General features: G+C 49.1%; 1 protein-coding gene and 1 pseudogene across 1 annotated transcript; both read left to right on the top strand.

The window, feature by feature from the left end:
* The first annotated feature begins 1,720 nt into the window (after nucleotides 1-1,720).
* Nucleotides 1,721-5,890, top strand: CHCHD5 (coiled-coil-helix-coiled-coil-helix domain containing 5). Its single transcript, XM_024743759.1, has 4 exons — nucleotides 1,721-1,904; nucleotides 3,041-3,181; nucleotides 3,270-3,435; nucleotides 5,719-5,890. Coding segments are annotated over exons 1-4 (333 nt in total). The 5' UTR covers nucleotides 1,721-1,902; the 3' UTR covers nucleotides 5,743-5,890.
* Nucleotides 5,891-9,480: 3,590 nt separating this feature from the next.
* LOC112398924 (axin interactor, dorsalization-associated protein pseudogene) lies at nucleotides 9,481-11,151 on the top strand (annotated as a pseudogene).
* The last annotated feature ends 6,487 nt before the right edge of the window (nucleotides 11,152-17,638 follow it).

Here is a 17,638-nt window from a genome sequence, read left to right as displayed (position 1 = left end):
CCTCTTTTTTTTTTTTGCGGTACGCGGGCCTCTCACTGTTGTGGCCTCTCCCGTTGCGGAGCACAGGCTCGGGACGCGCAGGCCCAGTGGCCATGGCTCACGGGCCCAGCCGCTCTGCAGCATGTGCGATCCTCCCGGACCGGGGCACGAACCCGTGTCTCCTGCATCGGCAGGCGGACTCTCAACCACTGCGCCACCAGGGAAGCCCCCTCACCCTGTCTTTAAAAACCTTTCCCTGGGAACTCCCTGGCAGTCCAGTTGTTAGGACTTGGAGCTTTCAGTGCCCTGGGCCCGGGTTCAATCCCTGGTCAGGGAACTAAGATCCCTCAAGCTGTGTGTCGTGGCCAAAACAAACAAATAAAAAAAAAATAAAAGAATGACAGAGCCGTTGCAGGTATGACAAAAACTGGCTAGAACCGATTAGGCCCAAGATGGAGGAAGATTCAACTCCCAGGAGACCTTGAACCTCATTATACACTAACATATGCAAATGACATGCCCACAGGTGCCAGGACAGTTCTGAGGCTGACCACAGGAGGCCAAAAAGTGGGCAGGGACCCAATTCCTGGAAATCCCCGCCCCTTCCCCTAAGTAGTTAGAATACTCCTCCCACTTGCCTAAGAAATTACCCAGCCCATAAAAACTAACCACCCCATATTTCCGGGCCACTCTCCCCTTTTGAGATGGATTGCATTCTGCTTACAGAGTGTATCTCTCTAAATAAATCCACTTCTTTCCTATCACTTTGTGTCTCACTGAATTCTTTCAGTAACCAGACAGAAAAAACCTGAGCTTCTGTAAGTCCTGATACCAGGTGTGCGAGCTCAATGAAAAGACACTGAGTTCGAGTCCCAGCCCATGGGTTCCAGTCCCATCTGAGCTGTGCTATTTCAGTTCGGTAACATACTGAGACTCCAAGCAATTGTCACGTGCTCACAAATGGCTCTTGTTCCTCTAAGCCACTATGATTAACTACATTTTATGTTCATTTTGGCTCACCCTGGGTCTGGAAAAAGCTCTGCACACAAGACAGCAGGACTGACGCTCAGTTCTCTGACCAAGGGATACTCACACGGAGCCTCATACCTGAAGACAGACGAGGAGGCGGAAACGTTGTCATATGATGAAGAATTACAGAGAACTAACTTCCCCAATGTGGCAGGGAGCCAAGACTAAAACTCACGTCCGCCTTGACTTCATAATTTATGCCAAGGGGTAGGGGACACGGTCTGGGTAACCCAGGCTGAGTAGACGAGAGGTCCAGGCCTCCTTCTCCTGCTCCCGGGGTGACCCCCTTCCCGCCCGCTCCGCCTCGCGTACAACCAGCGTCCCCAGAGGCTAGTGAGCGCACGCGCAGAGCAGAAGATGCAGAGGGGCATCAGGTATCAGGTTCCGTGTCCGGGCACCCAGCAGCCCGCAGCCACGGCGCCCAACCAAGCCGCGAACGGCAGCGTGTTGAGGGGTCGCAGCAGCGGCAGCCGCTGGCCACAAGCTCCATCCAGTAAGGCGGCTAAAGGCGAGTGCGGCTGTGGCCAAGTACAGGAACGGCGCACACCGGCGCCGCAGTCGCGTTAGAGCGGAGGTACCGCGATTCTTCCCAGTACTTCCGGTGAATTCCCGGTGCCGCCAGGGCCAGCCGGAAATTGAAGGGCACAAAGTACCGAGCCGGCTGAGGCCGGAAAGTGGCTACGCAAGGCTCCACCATTAGAGGTCGGGGCCGGAAGGAGAAGTAGGGCGCCGCCATGACGGGTTGGGCCTAAAGGGAACTGGGCTGCCTGTCCGCTCTGCGACCGGGAAAATACGAGGCAAGGAGGGCTGGGCTGGGCGCCGCCATGACAACCTGATACCGGAAAAGGCGGGGCTATCCTCCCTCATTGATCCTCCTCCGGCATCGGCCTCAGGATGTGAGTAGCGGGAGCCCCTACCCCGTAACTGCCCCCGTATTCTTTCTCTTCCCCAGTGATCTGGACTTAGGCCAGGACTCCCGGAAGAAGGATTGTCCACTCTGTTCCCTGGAGATCCCGAGCCTTAGGATTCAGCGCTGTCCTTCACGAGCCTCAGTTCTGCGCGTGTTCAGGCCCCGCCCTCTGAGCGTTTAGGCTCCGCCCCTCTTTCGGGTGATAGCGGAGGACTTTCAGGTCCAGTCTTTCAGCACCCCAAGCCTTGCCCCCCAAAACACCGGGTCTCGTCCCTCACCCTGCAACCCTACGACTCCAGACTTCTCCCAGGACCTCTAGGACTCTTAGAGCCGTCCTTTTAGAGCTCCAGGTTCCTCCCCCTGGATCATCTGACTTTACCTTTTGGAACTTCCGGGTCTGTCGAGTATCTCAGATCTCACCTATAGGGCCCACAGACTTGTTCTTAGACACCACTGATCTCACGCTGGAGTTCCAGACTTTGTTCCCAAGAACTTGAAGAGCCTATTTGTAGGACCCTCCAGATTTACCCTAGAGCCCCAGCCTCACCCAGGGCTTCCAGATCATGCCCCTAGGACCCTGAGACCCACCCCAGGACCCCCAAACCTGCCCCAGGGCCTCAAGTCTCCCTTTCAGTACCCCTGTCTTCAGGTCTCATCTCTAAGACCCTTTGGTCAAGAGACCGACCCTTCCCCAGGACCCAAGACCTCAACCCTTGGACCTCTAACCCTCACTTTTAGGGCCTTCGAACTCATTTAGGGCTCCCAGGTTCTCTCGGAAAACAATAGGTGTTACTTCTAAGGCCCTAAGCCTTCTCTTCATGATTCCCAAGCCTAAACTGGGGCATGCCCAGACTCCCAGACCCTTCTTCCAGAACCTCCACAGACTGCCTTGGAATAATCAGACCTTTTTTTCAGGACCTCCACTATCTCCCCAGAAGCTTCCAGCCTGCTCCACAGCCCCCAAGGCTCATGCCTTACCTCTCTACCTCCCTGGCCCTATCCCAGGACCCTTCAGACTCTGAGATTTGCCCAAGACCCCATGGGGTGCCACTCCAGACTCAGATCAGAATTCCCTTTCTTGCCTACTGCCTGGAATTATCCTCAGACTGTCACGTCCCACAGGCAGGCGGCCCTGGAGATCACTGCTCGCTACTGTGGCCGGGAGCTGGAGCAGTATGGCCAGTGTGTGGCAGCCAAGCCTGAGTCATGGCAACGAGACTGTCACCACCTTAAGATGAGCATTGCTCAGTGCACGTCTGCCCAGTGAGTGTGGGCAAGTACGGGGCAGGTGGAGGGGGGGTAGGCAGTGGGGTGGAAATCTCCCCAGGCCTGAAATGCCCTGCTCCTGCAGCCCAGTCATCCGGCAGATCCGCCAGGCCTGTGCGGAGCCTTTTGAGGCCTTTGAGGAATGTCTTAGAAAGAACGAGGCAGCCGTGGGCAACTGTGCGGAACACGTGCGCCGCTTCCTGCAGTGTGCTGAGCAGGTGCAGCCGACACGCACCTCCTCTGCCACAGAGGTAAGACAGCAGCCCAGCACTTCAGCCCACCCTTTCATCTTCGTAGCTGCTGAGTAAAGACCTTGGAGTCAGCCTCAGCCCCACACAGACCTTTACCATGCATCCCGCTTCCAGAACATCAGCACGTGTTCCCCTCTTACCCATTCCATAGTCCCTGCTTTAGTCCAGCCGTCTCCTCCCCCCTCCCCACAGCCAAGGTACTTGCCCCAGCCTTCTCCCTGGTCTCCCTGAATCCCCTCTTACCTTGCCTCCACGCGGTGGCCAGAGAGAACATTTAGGAACTGAAAACTAGTCACATTACACCTTTGCTTAAAGCTCTTTGGTGACTCCTCATCCACACTGAGAACAAAATCCCAGGTTCCTGCTGCTTCTCTGTGTTCTTCCCCAGGCTGACCTGATCCATCTCCTCCCTTACCCGCTCTCCCTTTCTCGTCCTCATTGCCTCTCAGCTGTATGGGCAGTGGGGGTAAGGATGGGGCAAAAAAGTCTTACCTGTTTTTAATGTATACAGTACCTAAACAGATATACACTATATCTATGGTATTAAAGTGTCATGGATGGGTGCAATTTTTAAAAAATGTCTAAAAAGACTCCTTGGGGGGCAATAATTTTTTTAAAAAAAAGGTTGAGGAATGCTGGTTTAGATGTTTACTGTCTCACCCACTGGCCTGCAAGCTCCGAAGGCAAAAGTCACATCTTTCACCAGATCCCTCTCAACCCCCTCCCATTTGCCCCTCTCTCGGTTCCTGGGGCCCCATCTTCTCTGTTCGCACCCAGAAGAGAAGCCTTCTCTTGGACCTCCATGCTGTCTGTCTTACCTCATTCAGTCCGTTCTCTGTGAAGGTCCCAGAGTGATCCCAGAGGAACTCTGACTGTGTACTGCTTCATGGCTCTCATTGACCAGGCCAGGTCTACACCCCGGCACAGCCTCTGGGGCCCTGCAGGACATGGCCTCTGGCCCTGCCTCTACCCGACATCCACCTCAAGCTCTGTGTTTCCTGCCCCAGTGAACATGCAGCTACTTGAATGCTGGTCTCTCCTGCTGCCAGGCTTTTATCTCACTTTTCCTCTGCCTGGACTGCCCTTCCCATTCCATCTGGCTAATTCGTATCCCAGCTTCGATGTCACCTCCCCCAGAAAATCCCGTCATGGCCCGTCTCCATCCTCCCCAAATCCCTGAGCTCCCTCCACTATGGCTTATACTTTACTGCCTTGTGGCTGCTTCCCTCCCATCGCCTGTTTCAGAGGAGTTCTTGCCTAAAGACAGGGGAAATGCCTTCTACCAGGCCCTGTAGACATTGGGTTTTGTTTTTTTTTTAATAAGGCACAGGTAAGTGAAAGGTTCAGGTTCCAAGAGCAGACACCAGTGAGACGGACTTTTAATTCTTTTCAGAAAATATTCGGTAATGATTGCATACTGTTCACGCTAGTTTATTAATTATACTTTGGTGGTACTTCTTTCAAGTTTTTTGAGCATCTGAGCAGAGACCCCACCTTCCTATCTTAGGGCCAGTTGCTCCCTCCCTCCCGGAATGAGCAACCAGGGCTCTCCCTGGTCTCCCTGGGGTCAGCCCTGCCCTGCCCCCTGCTACCCTCTGTCTCCCCGCTAGTAGCCAGAGGAGCTTTTAAAAACGGAAAGGGGGTCACATCTGTCCCCTTTAAAGCCTGTGGTTTTCCAGCGCACTCAGAGTCATTAACCCCGCACCCAGGTCCTCCTGACTGCCCTCCCCTTCCCGGTAATGGCACCCCAGCTGCAGCTTTCCCTCTCCGATTGGGGGCAGTGAAATTCAGGCCTCCTCTCTTCTCTGGTCTCCAAAATAGCAAACACACAGGCTCATCTCGTAAAACACGGTATAAAGACATGTCACGTTAGCGCGGCTGACGGCGTGAAGTGCCGCTTGTACCTCCCGCTCCACACACCTCTGCCCTTCACCCCGATGCAGTTTCCTTCATAGGATTTACCCGCTGACACGTTTTTGTTCATTTGTGTCTGTCCCTCCCTGGAGTCAGAGATGTGTGTCTGCTGCATCCACTGCTGGGTCCCGAGTACCTGTCACAGGGCTGGGCACACAGCAGGTGCTGTGTAACCCCAGCAGAACGCTGCCTTCCCTGCTCCCAGTGACGGCTCGCTGCACCCGAGGTCATCACCTGACACCCTCTCCCTCCAGGCTGTGAGCTCGGCAAGGGCAGCCTCTGCCGTGTCTACCTGATCTCGCCAGCAGTGGTCCCAGGGCCAGGCACACAAGAGGTGCTAGTAGATGTTGATGCGGCTTTTTTCTGCAGGCACAGCCACTTCCTGCCTCCTGAGGACCCTTCAGACCGTAGGAGAACTGGACATGAGTGACTGCGCTTGATGCCTCCACCCCTGAAGCATGGCCAGGTGGAGTCCTGAGGGCTGTGGACACGGGCCTGGCTTCCCTGGACATCAAGGCTCACAATAAATAAAGACTCTACAGGCTCTGGCTCCTGCCTTCAGCGCCTGCGGGCCCTGTTCCCCAGCTTCACCTAGTGCGCCAAGGAGGGGCCTGGGGCAAGCTGCTCTGTCTGTTCACCAGGGTTAAGGCGACCCCTCTTCCCCCTCAGCTCTGCCAACATCCATTTCCTGTCTCCTGCCGCACGGATACGGAGAAGGGCTCCTTCTCACCTTAACTGTAGCATTTACAAGTCTTCGTTGAGTGTTTCCTTGAGGCTTAGGGGGCAATAAATAACACACCTCCTTCCCTCCTGAGTTCAGAACCAGTTGAGCAATAGACATGGGCATGAGGCAATGCACGTGAAAACACTGGCTTTTGTATGGAAAACAGCTGCATTGACGGACGTGGCTTAGAGTTTGCTGCGCTGGACTTCTCCTCTGCCTTGGTTTGCATCCTTCCAGAGTCCAACCCGGAGGATTTGAGTGCAGGTAGTATCTGGGGGCATGATTCCAGGAATACTCGTAGGGAAGTGGAGAGGTGTGACAGAGACGAAGGCAGCCAATAAAAGGTGCATCATCAAGCCGGTCACTGCTGTGGGCAGCTGAGGCTCAGTCCCACCTGGGACTTCTGGGAGGCGGCACAGAACATACCTCAGTTCCCCCATCCCAGGGGCAAGGAAGTTGGGGTGTATGTACACCAACTCCCCGTCTGACACTGAGGGATGTTTTCATGGGCATTGACTGCCCTATGCGTGGTCGAGTGCCCTCCTGCCACCAAGGGAGGGCCCTGAGCAGAGAGCAGTGGGAAGACAAGTGAGCAGCCTTTGGCACACAGCAGAGGGTGCTGAGCGGGTCGGGTAGGCACCAGCAGTGGCTACTGCAGCTTCTCAATGTTTCTCTGCAGGATTACAGGGTCCGTGGGCACGGCTGGTTGATCGTCTTCCTGCAGGGGAGGTCCTAAGGAGCAGAGGGTAGACAGGCAAGTATGCAGAGAGAGAGCCCAGAGCCTGCACCCAGCTTCACCATTCAGATAAGTTGCTCTTCCCTGGAGCGTAATCCAGGCTTACAGAAACTGGAAGTGACTGGTCAGCGCTGACCGGACTGGCCATTTGAAATCTAAGGCTTGTGCTCTGGCTTGGAAAAATGAGCTGGGAGTCTCTCCTGGGGATTTGACACCTAAAACAAAGGAACTTGTTGGTTGGCTTAGCAGCCAGGGTGGGAGTCCTACGCAGTCAGGGTTGCAGGGGCCCTTGGATGCCATGTGGCCCAAACAGGAAAACCCAGGTTGTGGAGAGAGGGTTGTGATCAGTTCCTGTGGTCCCTGAAAGGGCTGCTTGGGTCCTGGTGGCTTTCTGTTCCCAGCTCCAGTTTCCTTGGGCTGTGGATTGAGCCCTCAGATTTCTGTGTATGTTTTCAGCCAACCTGTCCTTACTTGAGTAAGCTAGGGTGGGGTTCTCTCCATGTGACTGAAAGAAGTGATAAGAGCAGACAAAATGGAGGTGGAGACTACATTTTGGAACATCTCTAACAGGCCTCTCTTCCACTAGGCTAGACCAGCTTCCTTACATGGTGAGTCTCAGGGGTCCACGAGAGCAAAACAAATGGAAACAAAGTCACCACATTCACCACATTCTACTAGTTGAAGTAAGTCATGAGGCCAACCCAGATTAAAGGCCCTGGAGAATCTCCCTCTTTTTTGGCGGGGAAGGGACTCCACCTCTTGATGGCGTTTGCCTGCAAAGAATTTTTGCCCATATTTACCCATAAAAACTTCATAGTTTCTATTCTTGCGTCTGTTTGGGTAAAATGTATTTTTCTAAGAATTTTTCACATGATCTTAATTTTTAAATTGTCATCAATTTGTTCTTAATATCATCATATTATCTTAAGGTCTGTCAAACCTGTAACAAAGGCCCCTTTTTCATTTCTCTCTTTTCTTCTTTTGGCTGAGCCATGTGGCTTGTGGGATCTTAGTTCCCACCTGGGCCCTCGGCAGTGAGGGTGTGGAGTCCTAACCACTGGACCGCCAGGGAATTTCCCCCTTTTTCATTTCTGACATTGGTTATTTGTGTCCTCTTCCTTTTTTTCTTGATGAGTCTTGACAGGAGTTTATCAATATTATTAGTCTTTTCACAGAACCTGCTTTTGGCTTTGTTGGTGCTCTCTAGTTCATATATTTATTTTTAATTTAAATCTCTTCTTTATTATTACCTTCTTTCCTTGGATTTAATTTTCTGTTTTCTACCTTTTTGAATGTTTAGCTCACTGATTTTCAGCCTTTTCCCTTTTCTAATATATGCACTGTTTCCCCAAAGCATGGCTATTTTGCTTTTTTCATTGATCTCAGATTATTTAGACGTTTAAAATTGTATTTTTAAATTCCTAAACATATGGGGATTTTTCTAGTTATCTTGCCTAATTGCAATTGGGTTGAGAACATATTTTATATGATTTCAGTCTTTGGAAATCTGTCTCGACTTTCTGGCTTGGCATATGGTCAGTTGTTCATCTGCCATATGTGCTGGAATGCTTGGCTCGTGACGCATTATCGTAGCTTGGATTCCCCCAGAAACAGACTTTGAGACAAGGGCTTGGGAGATGATCCCAGAAAGCACTGGTGGAGCTGTGGGAAGTGAGGCAGGGAAGGGAAGGCAGCACATCAGAGGTGCATTTTCAAGCAAGGTATCACTGTGGGCAACAGCTTCATTCTCTGGGCAGCTCTGGGAAGCAGTGGAAATAGACTTCCCACTCTCGGGGTGAGGGCATTTGTACACCCTTCATTTGGTTGAGGGCTGCTTAAGGGGATGGGTTTTTTGTTTTCTGTGGGGTCTTTTGGTTTTTTTAGTTTGGCCTGCGGGATTTTGGTTCCCTGGCCAGGGGTCGAACCCGTGCCCCCTGCAGTGGAAGCGCAGAGTGTTAACCACTGGACCGCCAGGGGAGTCCCAAGGGGATGGATTTTAAATTCCCTGCCACTCCCCGCTTGCCACACACATCAGGCAGAGTGGGCTCTGGTGGAGAGGGATCTCTCCAGCAAAGATCAGCCGCCTCGCCTGCTTCACCCACTGGGTTCACGTCTGTGGCCACCACCTGTGGCCACAGCGGCCATTGCTCCCGTCTGTCATGGCTGCGTCAGCAGCAGCCAGCGTCATCCTGACCACCTTTGCTGCCTGTCACTACTGATGCCATCACCACATCCCACCATAGCCACCGTTGGTGGAGGTATTGAAATGACAAGAATGCCTTCAAAATGCTTGACTGCGTTCGCAAAGAATGACTGCATTCAACCCAGGAGGCCAGTGAGAAGTGGTGGGCGTGAAGGCGGTGGGGGAAGCCCTGGGAAGTGTGTGGGGAAGGACAGACAGCAGTGTTGGGGGGACGCGTGTGCACGCTGAAGGGGCTGAGTGAGCGGATAACGCTCAGGGTTCTGAGGAGGCAGAATTCCAGTCAAGGCTTCAGAGCTGCAGAGTTCGGCTCGGGCCGCAGATGGGCTTGGGCGGCTCCTTGGTGGGTGGTGGCGGTGGCCTGGCGGCTCCTCCTGGCCCTGTTAATGTCGGGGTCAGGCCCGGGGAGGATGGCGCCCTAGAGCCCAGCCTCGCTGGGGTAGGGGTGGGAGGGGACGCGGTGGGGACTGGCCATGTCAGAGGTGACCCTAAGTCTGCCACAGCGCTGGGGTGCCAGCTTTGGGAGAGGCTCCGACTTCGACTCTTGGGGCCAGCTGGTGGAGGCGATAGAGGAGCATCAGATATTAGCAAGACACCTACAAAAAGAGGCCCAAGCTCAGCACAGCAATTCTGAGTTCACAGAAGAACAAAAGAAAACTATAGGCAAAATGGCGACATGCTTGGAATTACGAAGTGCAGCTTTACAGTCCACACGGTCCCAAGAAGAATTTAAACTGGAGGATCTGAAGAAGCTAGAACCAATCCTAAAGAATATTCTTACATATAATAAATTCCCATTTGATGTTCAGCCTGTCCCCTTAAGAAGAGTTTTAGCACCTGGTGAAGAAGAGAATTTGGAATTTGAAGAAGAGGGTGGTGCTAGAGCAGGGTCTCCTGATGCCTTTCCTGCTAAGAGTTTCCCATACTTTATTACCAAGGTTGCCGTCAGAACCAGGAGTGACGTTACTCATTATCAGAATTGAGAAAATTGGCCTGAAAGATGCTGGGCAATGCATTGATCCCTATATCACGGTTAGCGTAAAAGATCTGAATGGCATAGATTTAAGTCCTGTGCAAGAGACTCCAGTGACTTCAAGAGAAGAAGATACGTATGTTCATTTTAATGTGGACATGGAGCTCCAGAAGCATGTTGAAAAATTAACCAAAGGTGCAGCTATTTTCTTTGAATTCGAACACTATAAGCCTAAAAAAAAGGTTTACCAGCACCAAGTGTTTTGCTTTCATGGACAAGGATGAAATTAAACCTGGGCCAATTGTAATAGAACTATACAAGAAACCCACTGACTTTAAAAGAAAGAAATTGCAATTGCTGACCAAGAAACCACTTTGTCTTCATCTGCATCAAACTTTGCCCAAGGAATGATCGTGACACGAATACCCTGGAACGTCTGTGAATCTTACCACTCAGTAGAAAGCACCCTAGCTCTGTGTAGCCTCTTCACCCTTCAACAGGCAGGAAGCAAGCCGTACCCAGGCCAGCAGGCCAGAGTGAGTCCGTTACACAGCTGTAGCACAGAATTCAAAGTCCAGCACGTCACTGACGTAAAAGACTCCTTTGAATACAGGCTTATTGTAGATCTTGAAATGTTTTCACTTTTCTATTAATTGTGCAATGAATAGCCTCTTTTCTAACGTGCCACTACTCCTGCCCTGCTTCCTGGAACGACACTGTTGTGGGTGGAATGTGCTCACCTGGGCACTTAATACAGCAATAAGAGTGTGCTAGATTTACACACCTGTCCACTTCTGCTCCAATATGCTCTTCGGTTTTTCGAGTTAATGTCAAACTTTGGGTTGATGTGGGTAGGATAGTATGAAACTGCCTTTGAGAGGAATTGGACCAATTATGCTGCCCAAGGTCAGTCTGGAAATTTATAGGCTGCTCCTCGGAGACGGCCTCGATTCACCCTGATCTCATGGTTCTCCTGCTTAGAAATAGTGTGTCTTGGCCAAATCAGCATCCCATATGGGCGTGTTCACAGGTTGTAGCTGTGATTTTTCCAGATGACCAGATCGTTTTTCTGAAAGAGCATTTTTTTGTTTGTTTGTTTTGTTTTGTTTTGTTTTTTTTGCGGTACGCGGGCCTCTCACTGTTGTGGCCTCTCCCGTTGCGGAGCACAGGCTCCGGACGCGCAGGCTCAAAGGCCATGGCTCACGGGCCCAGCCGCTCCGCGGCATGTGGGATCTTCCCGGACCAGGGCACGAACCCGTGTCCCCTGCATCGGCAGGCGGACTCTCAACCACTGCGCCACCAGGGAAGCCCCTGAAAGAGCATATTTTTAGTCATGTTGATTAGCTGCTTTCTACATCACATCGTTACTCTTTCTGATAGTGATTCTGGGGTTAATGATGGAATAATTACGAATTCTTGGTGGGTTTATAATGTCTTCTAAATCATGTAATCTAAAAATAATTTTACTTTTAGATTGTTAGTCAGATGCTAACAAGATACCGCAGGAATAACTGCTGTTTCTCTGACAACTGATTGTGAAACCTGCTTACCTCTTCTTATAGTGGTGAGTACGCAAATCTGGAGATATTCTTTTTTTTTTTTATATAGGTAGATAGGATTGCCATTTATTTCCTATGTAGATATATTGCCATTCACATATGGAAATATGCAGGTCATGAGCTTTTTATAATTTGACTATTTACATTGTTTCAACTTGATAATGGGGCATAAATAAAACTTTCATAGTACACATGAGGTGGATACTTGATACACAGAACATTAAGATTTGGGGTGGGAATTCTGTGGGTTAGATATGGAGCCCACATATTTAATATTCACTATTTTAAATGACCAATGCTAGCATGAGGGGAACGCAGTGCCAGTACTTGGCCTATTTTTAATCTAGTGTAATAAGCCTGGTCATACCGTTCAGTATGTTTGCTTTTTAAAGTAAGTAACCACAGTCAAGTTCTAGCCCTTGCACTTCAAGAGATCTAGTCTCCACTTTCAGTTGTCTGTTAGGTCAGTTCTGTTTACTGTGATGGATGTTAAAAAACTATATGAGCCTGAAGAATTCTCAACCAAATTCAGTCTTGCCTCTCTCTTGATTAGCTTAATTCCAAAATGATTCCATCCACAGTAGCTTGAGGGGATGAGGAATTTGCCTTAATAAATTACTTTGTTGTTCACTCAACTCTTAGACTGTGAGTTGTCAGCCCCCCCACCGCCGCCGCCGACCCCCAGACTGTAAGCTCCTCAGGGGGCAAGAACCACATGTTCGCCACATCACGTACATTTTCCGAGGTGCTTGGCAGCGCTCTGTACCCTGTGAAGTACTCGGTACCTTCTGTTTGATGTTGCTGACAAGACCTAAAACTAATCCCTTAAAAAACCTACCATTTGGGTTTCCCTGGTGGCGCAGTGGTTGAGAATCAGCCTGCCAATGCAGGGGACACGGGTTCGAGCCCTGGTCTGGGAGGATCCCACATGCCGCGGAGCAACTAGGCCCGTGAGCCACAACTACTGAGCACGCGCGTCTGGAGCCTGTGCTCCGCAACGGGAGAAGCCACGACAGTGAGAGGCCCACGCACCGCGATGAAGCGTGGGCCCCACTTGCCGCAACTAGAGAAAGCCCTCGCACAGAAATGAAGACCCAACACAGCCAAAAATTAATTAATTAATTAATTTTAAAAAATAGTAGTACTTAAAAAAAAAAAACCTACCATTAAAATGTAGCAAAACTGGAAGAAAAAAAAAAAAAAGCCAGTCAAAGGTGTGTGGAGGTTAGGAGGCGGGGTATGTGAACCAGAAAGCAGAGTCTTCGAGGGTCATCATTTTCACCTTTGATGGCTGAACTGAGGATTTTGTGCTTGTCACTGAACATACTGACTTTGATGATAAAGATTATCACTATATTAATGGTAAGAAATATTTCAGTCAGCACTTACCTTCAAAGGGTAAGCACCTCCTTTATACCATCAAAAACTTTCAGGCAGAATGTGTGCAAATAGAAGCCAGATCTCTAAAGGAATTAATAATCTTGAAAGAAAGTAAGCTAGCTTTTACCATAAAGTGTGCTGCTTTTCAAAAGTCCTGCTGCCACACCCTAGACCAATTAAATCAGAATCTCCTGGGGTAAGACCCACACAGACATGGGTATTTTTTTTTAAAATACCGATTTTAAATTTTATTTCAATATGCAACCAAGAACCACTGCCCTGGCGGAATTCCTCATTTTTGGTTGACTGCGTTTTGTAATATTAACTTGTTTGGAAATAAAGTTCTGAAAGTTGTTGACCCTATTTCTGAAGCCCCTGATGATTTAGAATTTACAGGGTCTGGGAGCCTATGAGTGTCACAATAGTATTTCTTTCTAACCCAATGAATATTTACCAGTGAGGTGGTGACATACGAAACAAGGTCAGATCCAAGTAATTTACATCCTTTCCTCCTTCTCTGATGGGCCAGAAATTATGGGATGCAAGGTGTGTCAGTTCAACTGGACAGAAGGAAAGGGTGTCACTCTAAAAAGCATTAAGCAGCAACAATGTCAAGAACGTGGACGAGTTTGTGCAATAAGGGGACCTGCCCTCCTGAGTCTTCCAAGGCCAGAGGCCTGGCCACTGCTGCTGGGACCGTGCTGGCTGCAGAGTATGTCCAAAGTCAAATCTCTTACTTCCCCGGAGAAGACATTGAAGATAACACGGTGACCTCGGTGCAGCAGTGTGAGGTGCTGGCGAGAAAAAGGGGGGAAATGCAAATTGGTAAAATGGAGAAAGAGAACAACTCCAAAGATTCTGTACCCAGCAGAGCGTGAGCCCCAGGGAACCAAGTCCAGGGAAGCATATTTACATATGTTCTTAAGACACGTAAAGGCAAGACTTTAAAAAAAGACGGCAAATAAAATAGTACTAATTTAAATGGATATAGCCTATACAGAATAAAAATGACAATGACCTGTTTCTTCCTGTCTGATGATACAGTAAAATAGTTTTGCTTTTTCTGTTTCCTTTTCCAGTAATAATTCTCTAAACTGCCTACAGTCTTTAGGATGTCTTATTTTCTTTCATTTAGTGGTAAAACTGAGAATCCTAATGATTCCGTGTTCAATGCTTTTGTTGAGAGAATGTTTAGCTTGATGTCATCACGTTGGCCTGACACCAGGAATCAGTGTGACGTGTGCCTTCTGAGAGTAGAACTTCAAGGCAAAGTGAATTTTACGTAATAGAGTAAAAGTGATAAAGTAAAACAAAACAAACAAACAAAAAACAATCCTCATTTAATTCTTCTTTACATTTCGAGAAAAGGAAAAGTGACCAAAATGTACATTATAAAAGCCTCAATATCACAGGTAAGTAAATCACATCTCTTTTTAGCCAAGTGTGTCCAGGACACTTAGCAAGTAAGATCTGTCCGTTTTCTTTGGTAAGGAGCTTATGTACTGAATGGGATTTGCCAAATTTTACATTTGTGCTCTCTGCTGAATATGCAGGTAAATAAGCAAAGTCTAGTTGGTATTTGTATAAGAGATCAGCAATTTTTTGTTTTATGTTTTCTGCAACTTCAAGGCAACCTTCATAGAAATTAAGAAATGATTTGAAGCTCCAGTTTTCATTTAAAAAGTACCTAAGAGCTAGGGGAAACATTTGTTGTGTCTGCCATGCCTCAGTTGAGTTACTGTAGAAAGTATGATCATTGGTGAGATACGATGGAGTCAGCTTCGCACTGTAAGGGGCCAACACATCTGTTACGCTCTAGAGTTTACCCTTCTGTTGGCCCACAGGACATTTTAGTTGCAATATCTGAATGAGGAAATGTAATTCTACTCGGTTTCATAGAGCGGTCAAGGGAACAGTACACTGATCGTACATGTTTGTGTCGATTCAATGGCTGCTGTTTTCAGCTGAGCTTTGGTGTCTTTTGGGGAGACAAACGAGCAAACGAACACACTGGCTTTTTTTTATATATATAAATTTATTTTATTATTTATTTATTTATTTTTGGCTGCGTTGGGTCTTTGTTGCTGTGCGTGGGCTTTCTCTAGTTGCGGTGAGCTGGGGGCTACTCTTCGTTGTGCTGCGCGGGCTTCTCGTTGCAGTGGTTTCACTTGTTGCAGAGCACGGGCTCTAGGCGCACGGGCTTCAGTAGTTGTGGCACGCAGGCTCTAGAGCACAGGCTCAGTAGTTGTGGCGCACCGGCTTAGTTGCTCCGCGGCATGTGGGATCTTCCCGGACCAGGGCTCGAACCTGTGTCCCCTGCATTGGCAGGCAGATTCTTAACCACTGCACCACCAGGGAAGTCCCAACACACTGGCTTTTGATAGATTTAGGAGTACTTGCCTGTCTCAAGCTGAACTTGTGAGATTCCATCTCCACATGTGCTTTCATACACTCTTTTCCACCATGTGCAATCCCCAGTTTTTTTCTGCATAGTGTGCAGTATGATATATTTTGGTTCCTTACTTTCCTAATCCAGTTATATATGTCCTTCCATTTGTCATTAAAATAACATAAACGTTTAGTCTGTTTTATGTGTTATCTGGGTCATGCTGGCATTGGTACTATAATTATTCTCATTTTCATAATCTGAACTCCTAGAAAACAAAGTCACGATATTCACAATGTTAAATATTAAACTATCACTGTCCCAGTCCAAAGTACAACAGTTAATCCACAGAGACAGAGTATTAACATACAACTACAATGTACTTGTTACACATTTAAGTTACATCATTCAGAGTGATGCAGCGATGGAGGATTCAATACTCTGAGTCAAATTATACATTGGGAGGAAAACAACAACAACGATGGCAGGGAATTCCCTGCAGTCCAGTGGTTAGGACTTTGCGCTTCCACTGCAGGGGGCCCGGGTTCGATCCCTGGTCAGGGAACTAAGATTCCGCAAGCCGTGCTGCGCGGCCAAAAAAAAAAAAGGCAGGTGGTTAACTTCTGAAATTTAATCTCCACTCAGACTTCTCTGCCAAACTCCAGATTTGTATATCAATTGCCTACTCGACTTTTTTTTTTTTTAATTACTACACTTACTTTATTTTATTTAGTTATTTATTTTTTGGCTGCAGTGGGTCTTCGTTGCTGCCCGTAGGCTTTCTCTAGTTGCGGTGAGCAGGGGCTGCTCTTCATTGAGGTTCGCAGGCTTCTCATTGCGGTGGCTTCTCTTGTGGAGCACGGGCTCTAGGAGCCCATGGGCTTCAGTAGTTGCAGCACATGGGCTCAGTAGTTGTGGCTCGCGGGCTCTAGAGCGCAGGCTCAGTAGATGGGGCGCACCAGGTTAGTTGTTCCGTGGCATGTTGAATCTTCCCGTACCAGGGCTCGAACCCGTGTCCCCTGCATTGTCAGGCGGATTCTTAACTCCTGCACCACCAGAGAAGTCCCAACGTTTCTATTTTGATGTCTTGAAACATCTCAATATTACCATGTTCAGAGCTGAGCTTCTGATTCTCCTCCTAAAACTGTTCCACCTCTGCCTTCCCTAACTCAGGCAGATCCATTCTGCCCGCTGCTCAGGCCAAAGACCTTGGGAGCCTCCTTAACCCCACTTTTCTTTCACACCCAATATCCAGTGCATTTGGAAATCCCATTGGCTCCTTCTTCAAAATATATCCACCATCCCTCTACCTTTCAGTACCTCCTGTTACCAAATCCAGCGGGAACCACCATCCCTCACACCTGGGTTTCTGCACAGCCTTGTCCCTACCCTCCAAGTTTCTCCTTCCTCCCACCCTGAGTGTGTTCTCGATACAAAAGCTAGAGGGATCCTTCTAAATATGTAAGTCAGAATATCTGTCACTTCTCCATCTGAAACTGTGCAAAGGTATATCATCTCAGAGCAAAAGCCAAAGTCCGTAGAGTAGCCTGTGACGCCCTGCGCCCTCTGGGCACCCTCTGACCTCATTTCCTTCCACGTTCCCAGCCACGTGGACTCATTCCTGCTCTTTGAACACTCCAGGAGTGGCCCTGCCTCAGGGCCTTTGCTTAATTCTGCTGGGAGCCTTCTTCTCCCAGAGAAACATGTGACTCTCACCTCTAAGTCTTTTCTCAAGTGTCACCTTCCTACCACCCTACTTAGCACAGATACGTGCCTCTTGCCCCGCACTTCGGATAACCTGCTCTTCTCCTTTTATCACCTCTTCGCCTACCTTATTTATTAGTATTGTTGCTTACGGTCTGTGTCTCCCACTCGAATAGGCAGGAATCTTTGTCTCGTCTGTTCATTGCTATATCCAAAGCCTTGAGGATAGTGTCTGATAGGTGCTCAATGAATATTTTATTATTTTATTTTATTTTATTTTTGGCCATGCTGCGTGGCCTGCAGGATCCTAATTCCCCCACCAGGGATCGAACCAGTGCCCCCTGCGGTGGAAGCTCAGAGCCCTAACCACTGGACCAGCAGGAACTCCCTCAATATATATTTTAGAATGAACGGAGGAGGTGATCGCCATGCTCTGTTCAGGTCACAGCCTAGGAAGTGTGGCTGGAGCTGTCGTGGTGAGGTCTGGGGCCCCGGAGTGGTGGTGAAATGGTAAGGCTGACGCCTCAGGGCCCAGGGGTTCACCGTTGCACTCCCTCACCTCTGCCCTAAGTGGCTCTAGCCTATTTATCAAGGTTGCATCATCGTCTGGGGAAGAAGTTTCATTGG

This window comes from Neophocaena asiaeorientalis, unplaced genomic scaffold (assembly GCF_003031525.2).
Source record: "Neophocaena asiaeorientalis asiaeorientalis breed wild unplaced genomic scaffold, Neophocaena_asiaeorientalis_V1.1 scaffold114, whole genome shotgun sequence".
In the NCBI taxonomy this organism is placed as follows: domain Eukaryota; kingdom Metazoa; phylum Chordata; class Mammalia; order Artiodactyla; family Phocoenidae; genus Neophocaena; species Neophocaena asiaeorientalis.
This window is presented reverse-complemented; position numbering and strand designations above follow the sequence as displayed.

What these genes read in the sequence shown, in the direction of transcription:
- CHCHD5 (XM_024743759.1), top strand. An exon ending in GCTCAGTGCACGTCTGCCCA is followed by an intron (nt 3,182 to 3,269) that starts GTGAGTGTGGGC and finishes CTGCTCCTGCAG; the next exon opens with CCCAGTCATCCGGCAGATCC. An exon ending in GCACCTCCTCTGCCACAGAG is followed by an intron (nt 3,436 to 5,718) that starts GTAAGACAGCAG and finishes TTTTTTCTGCAG; the next exon opens with GCACAGCCACTTCCTGCCTC.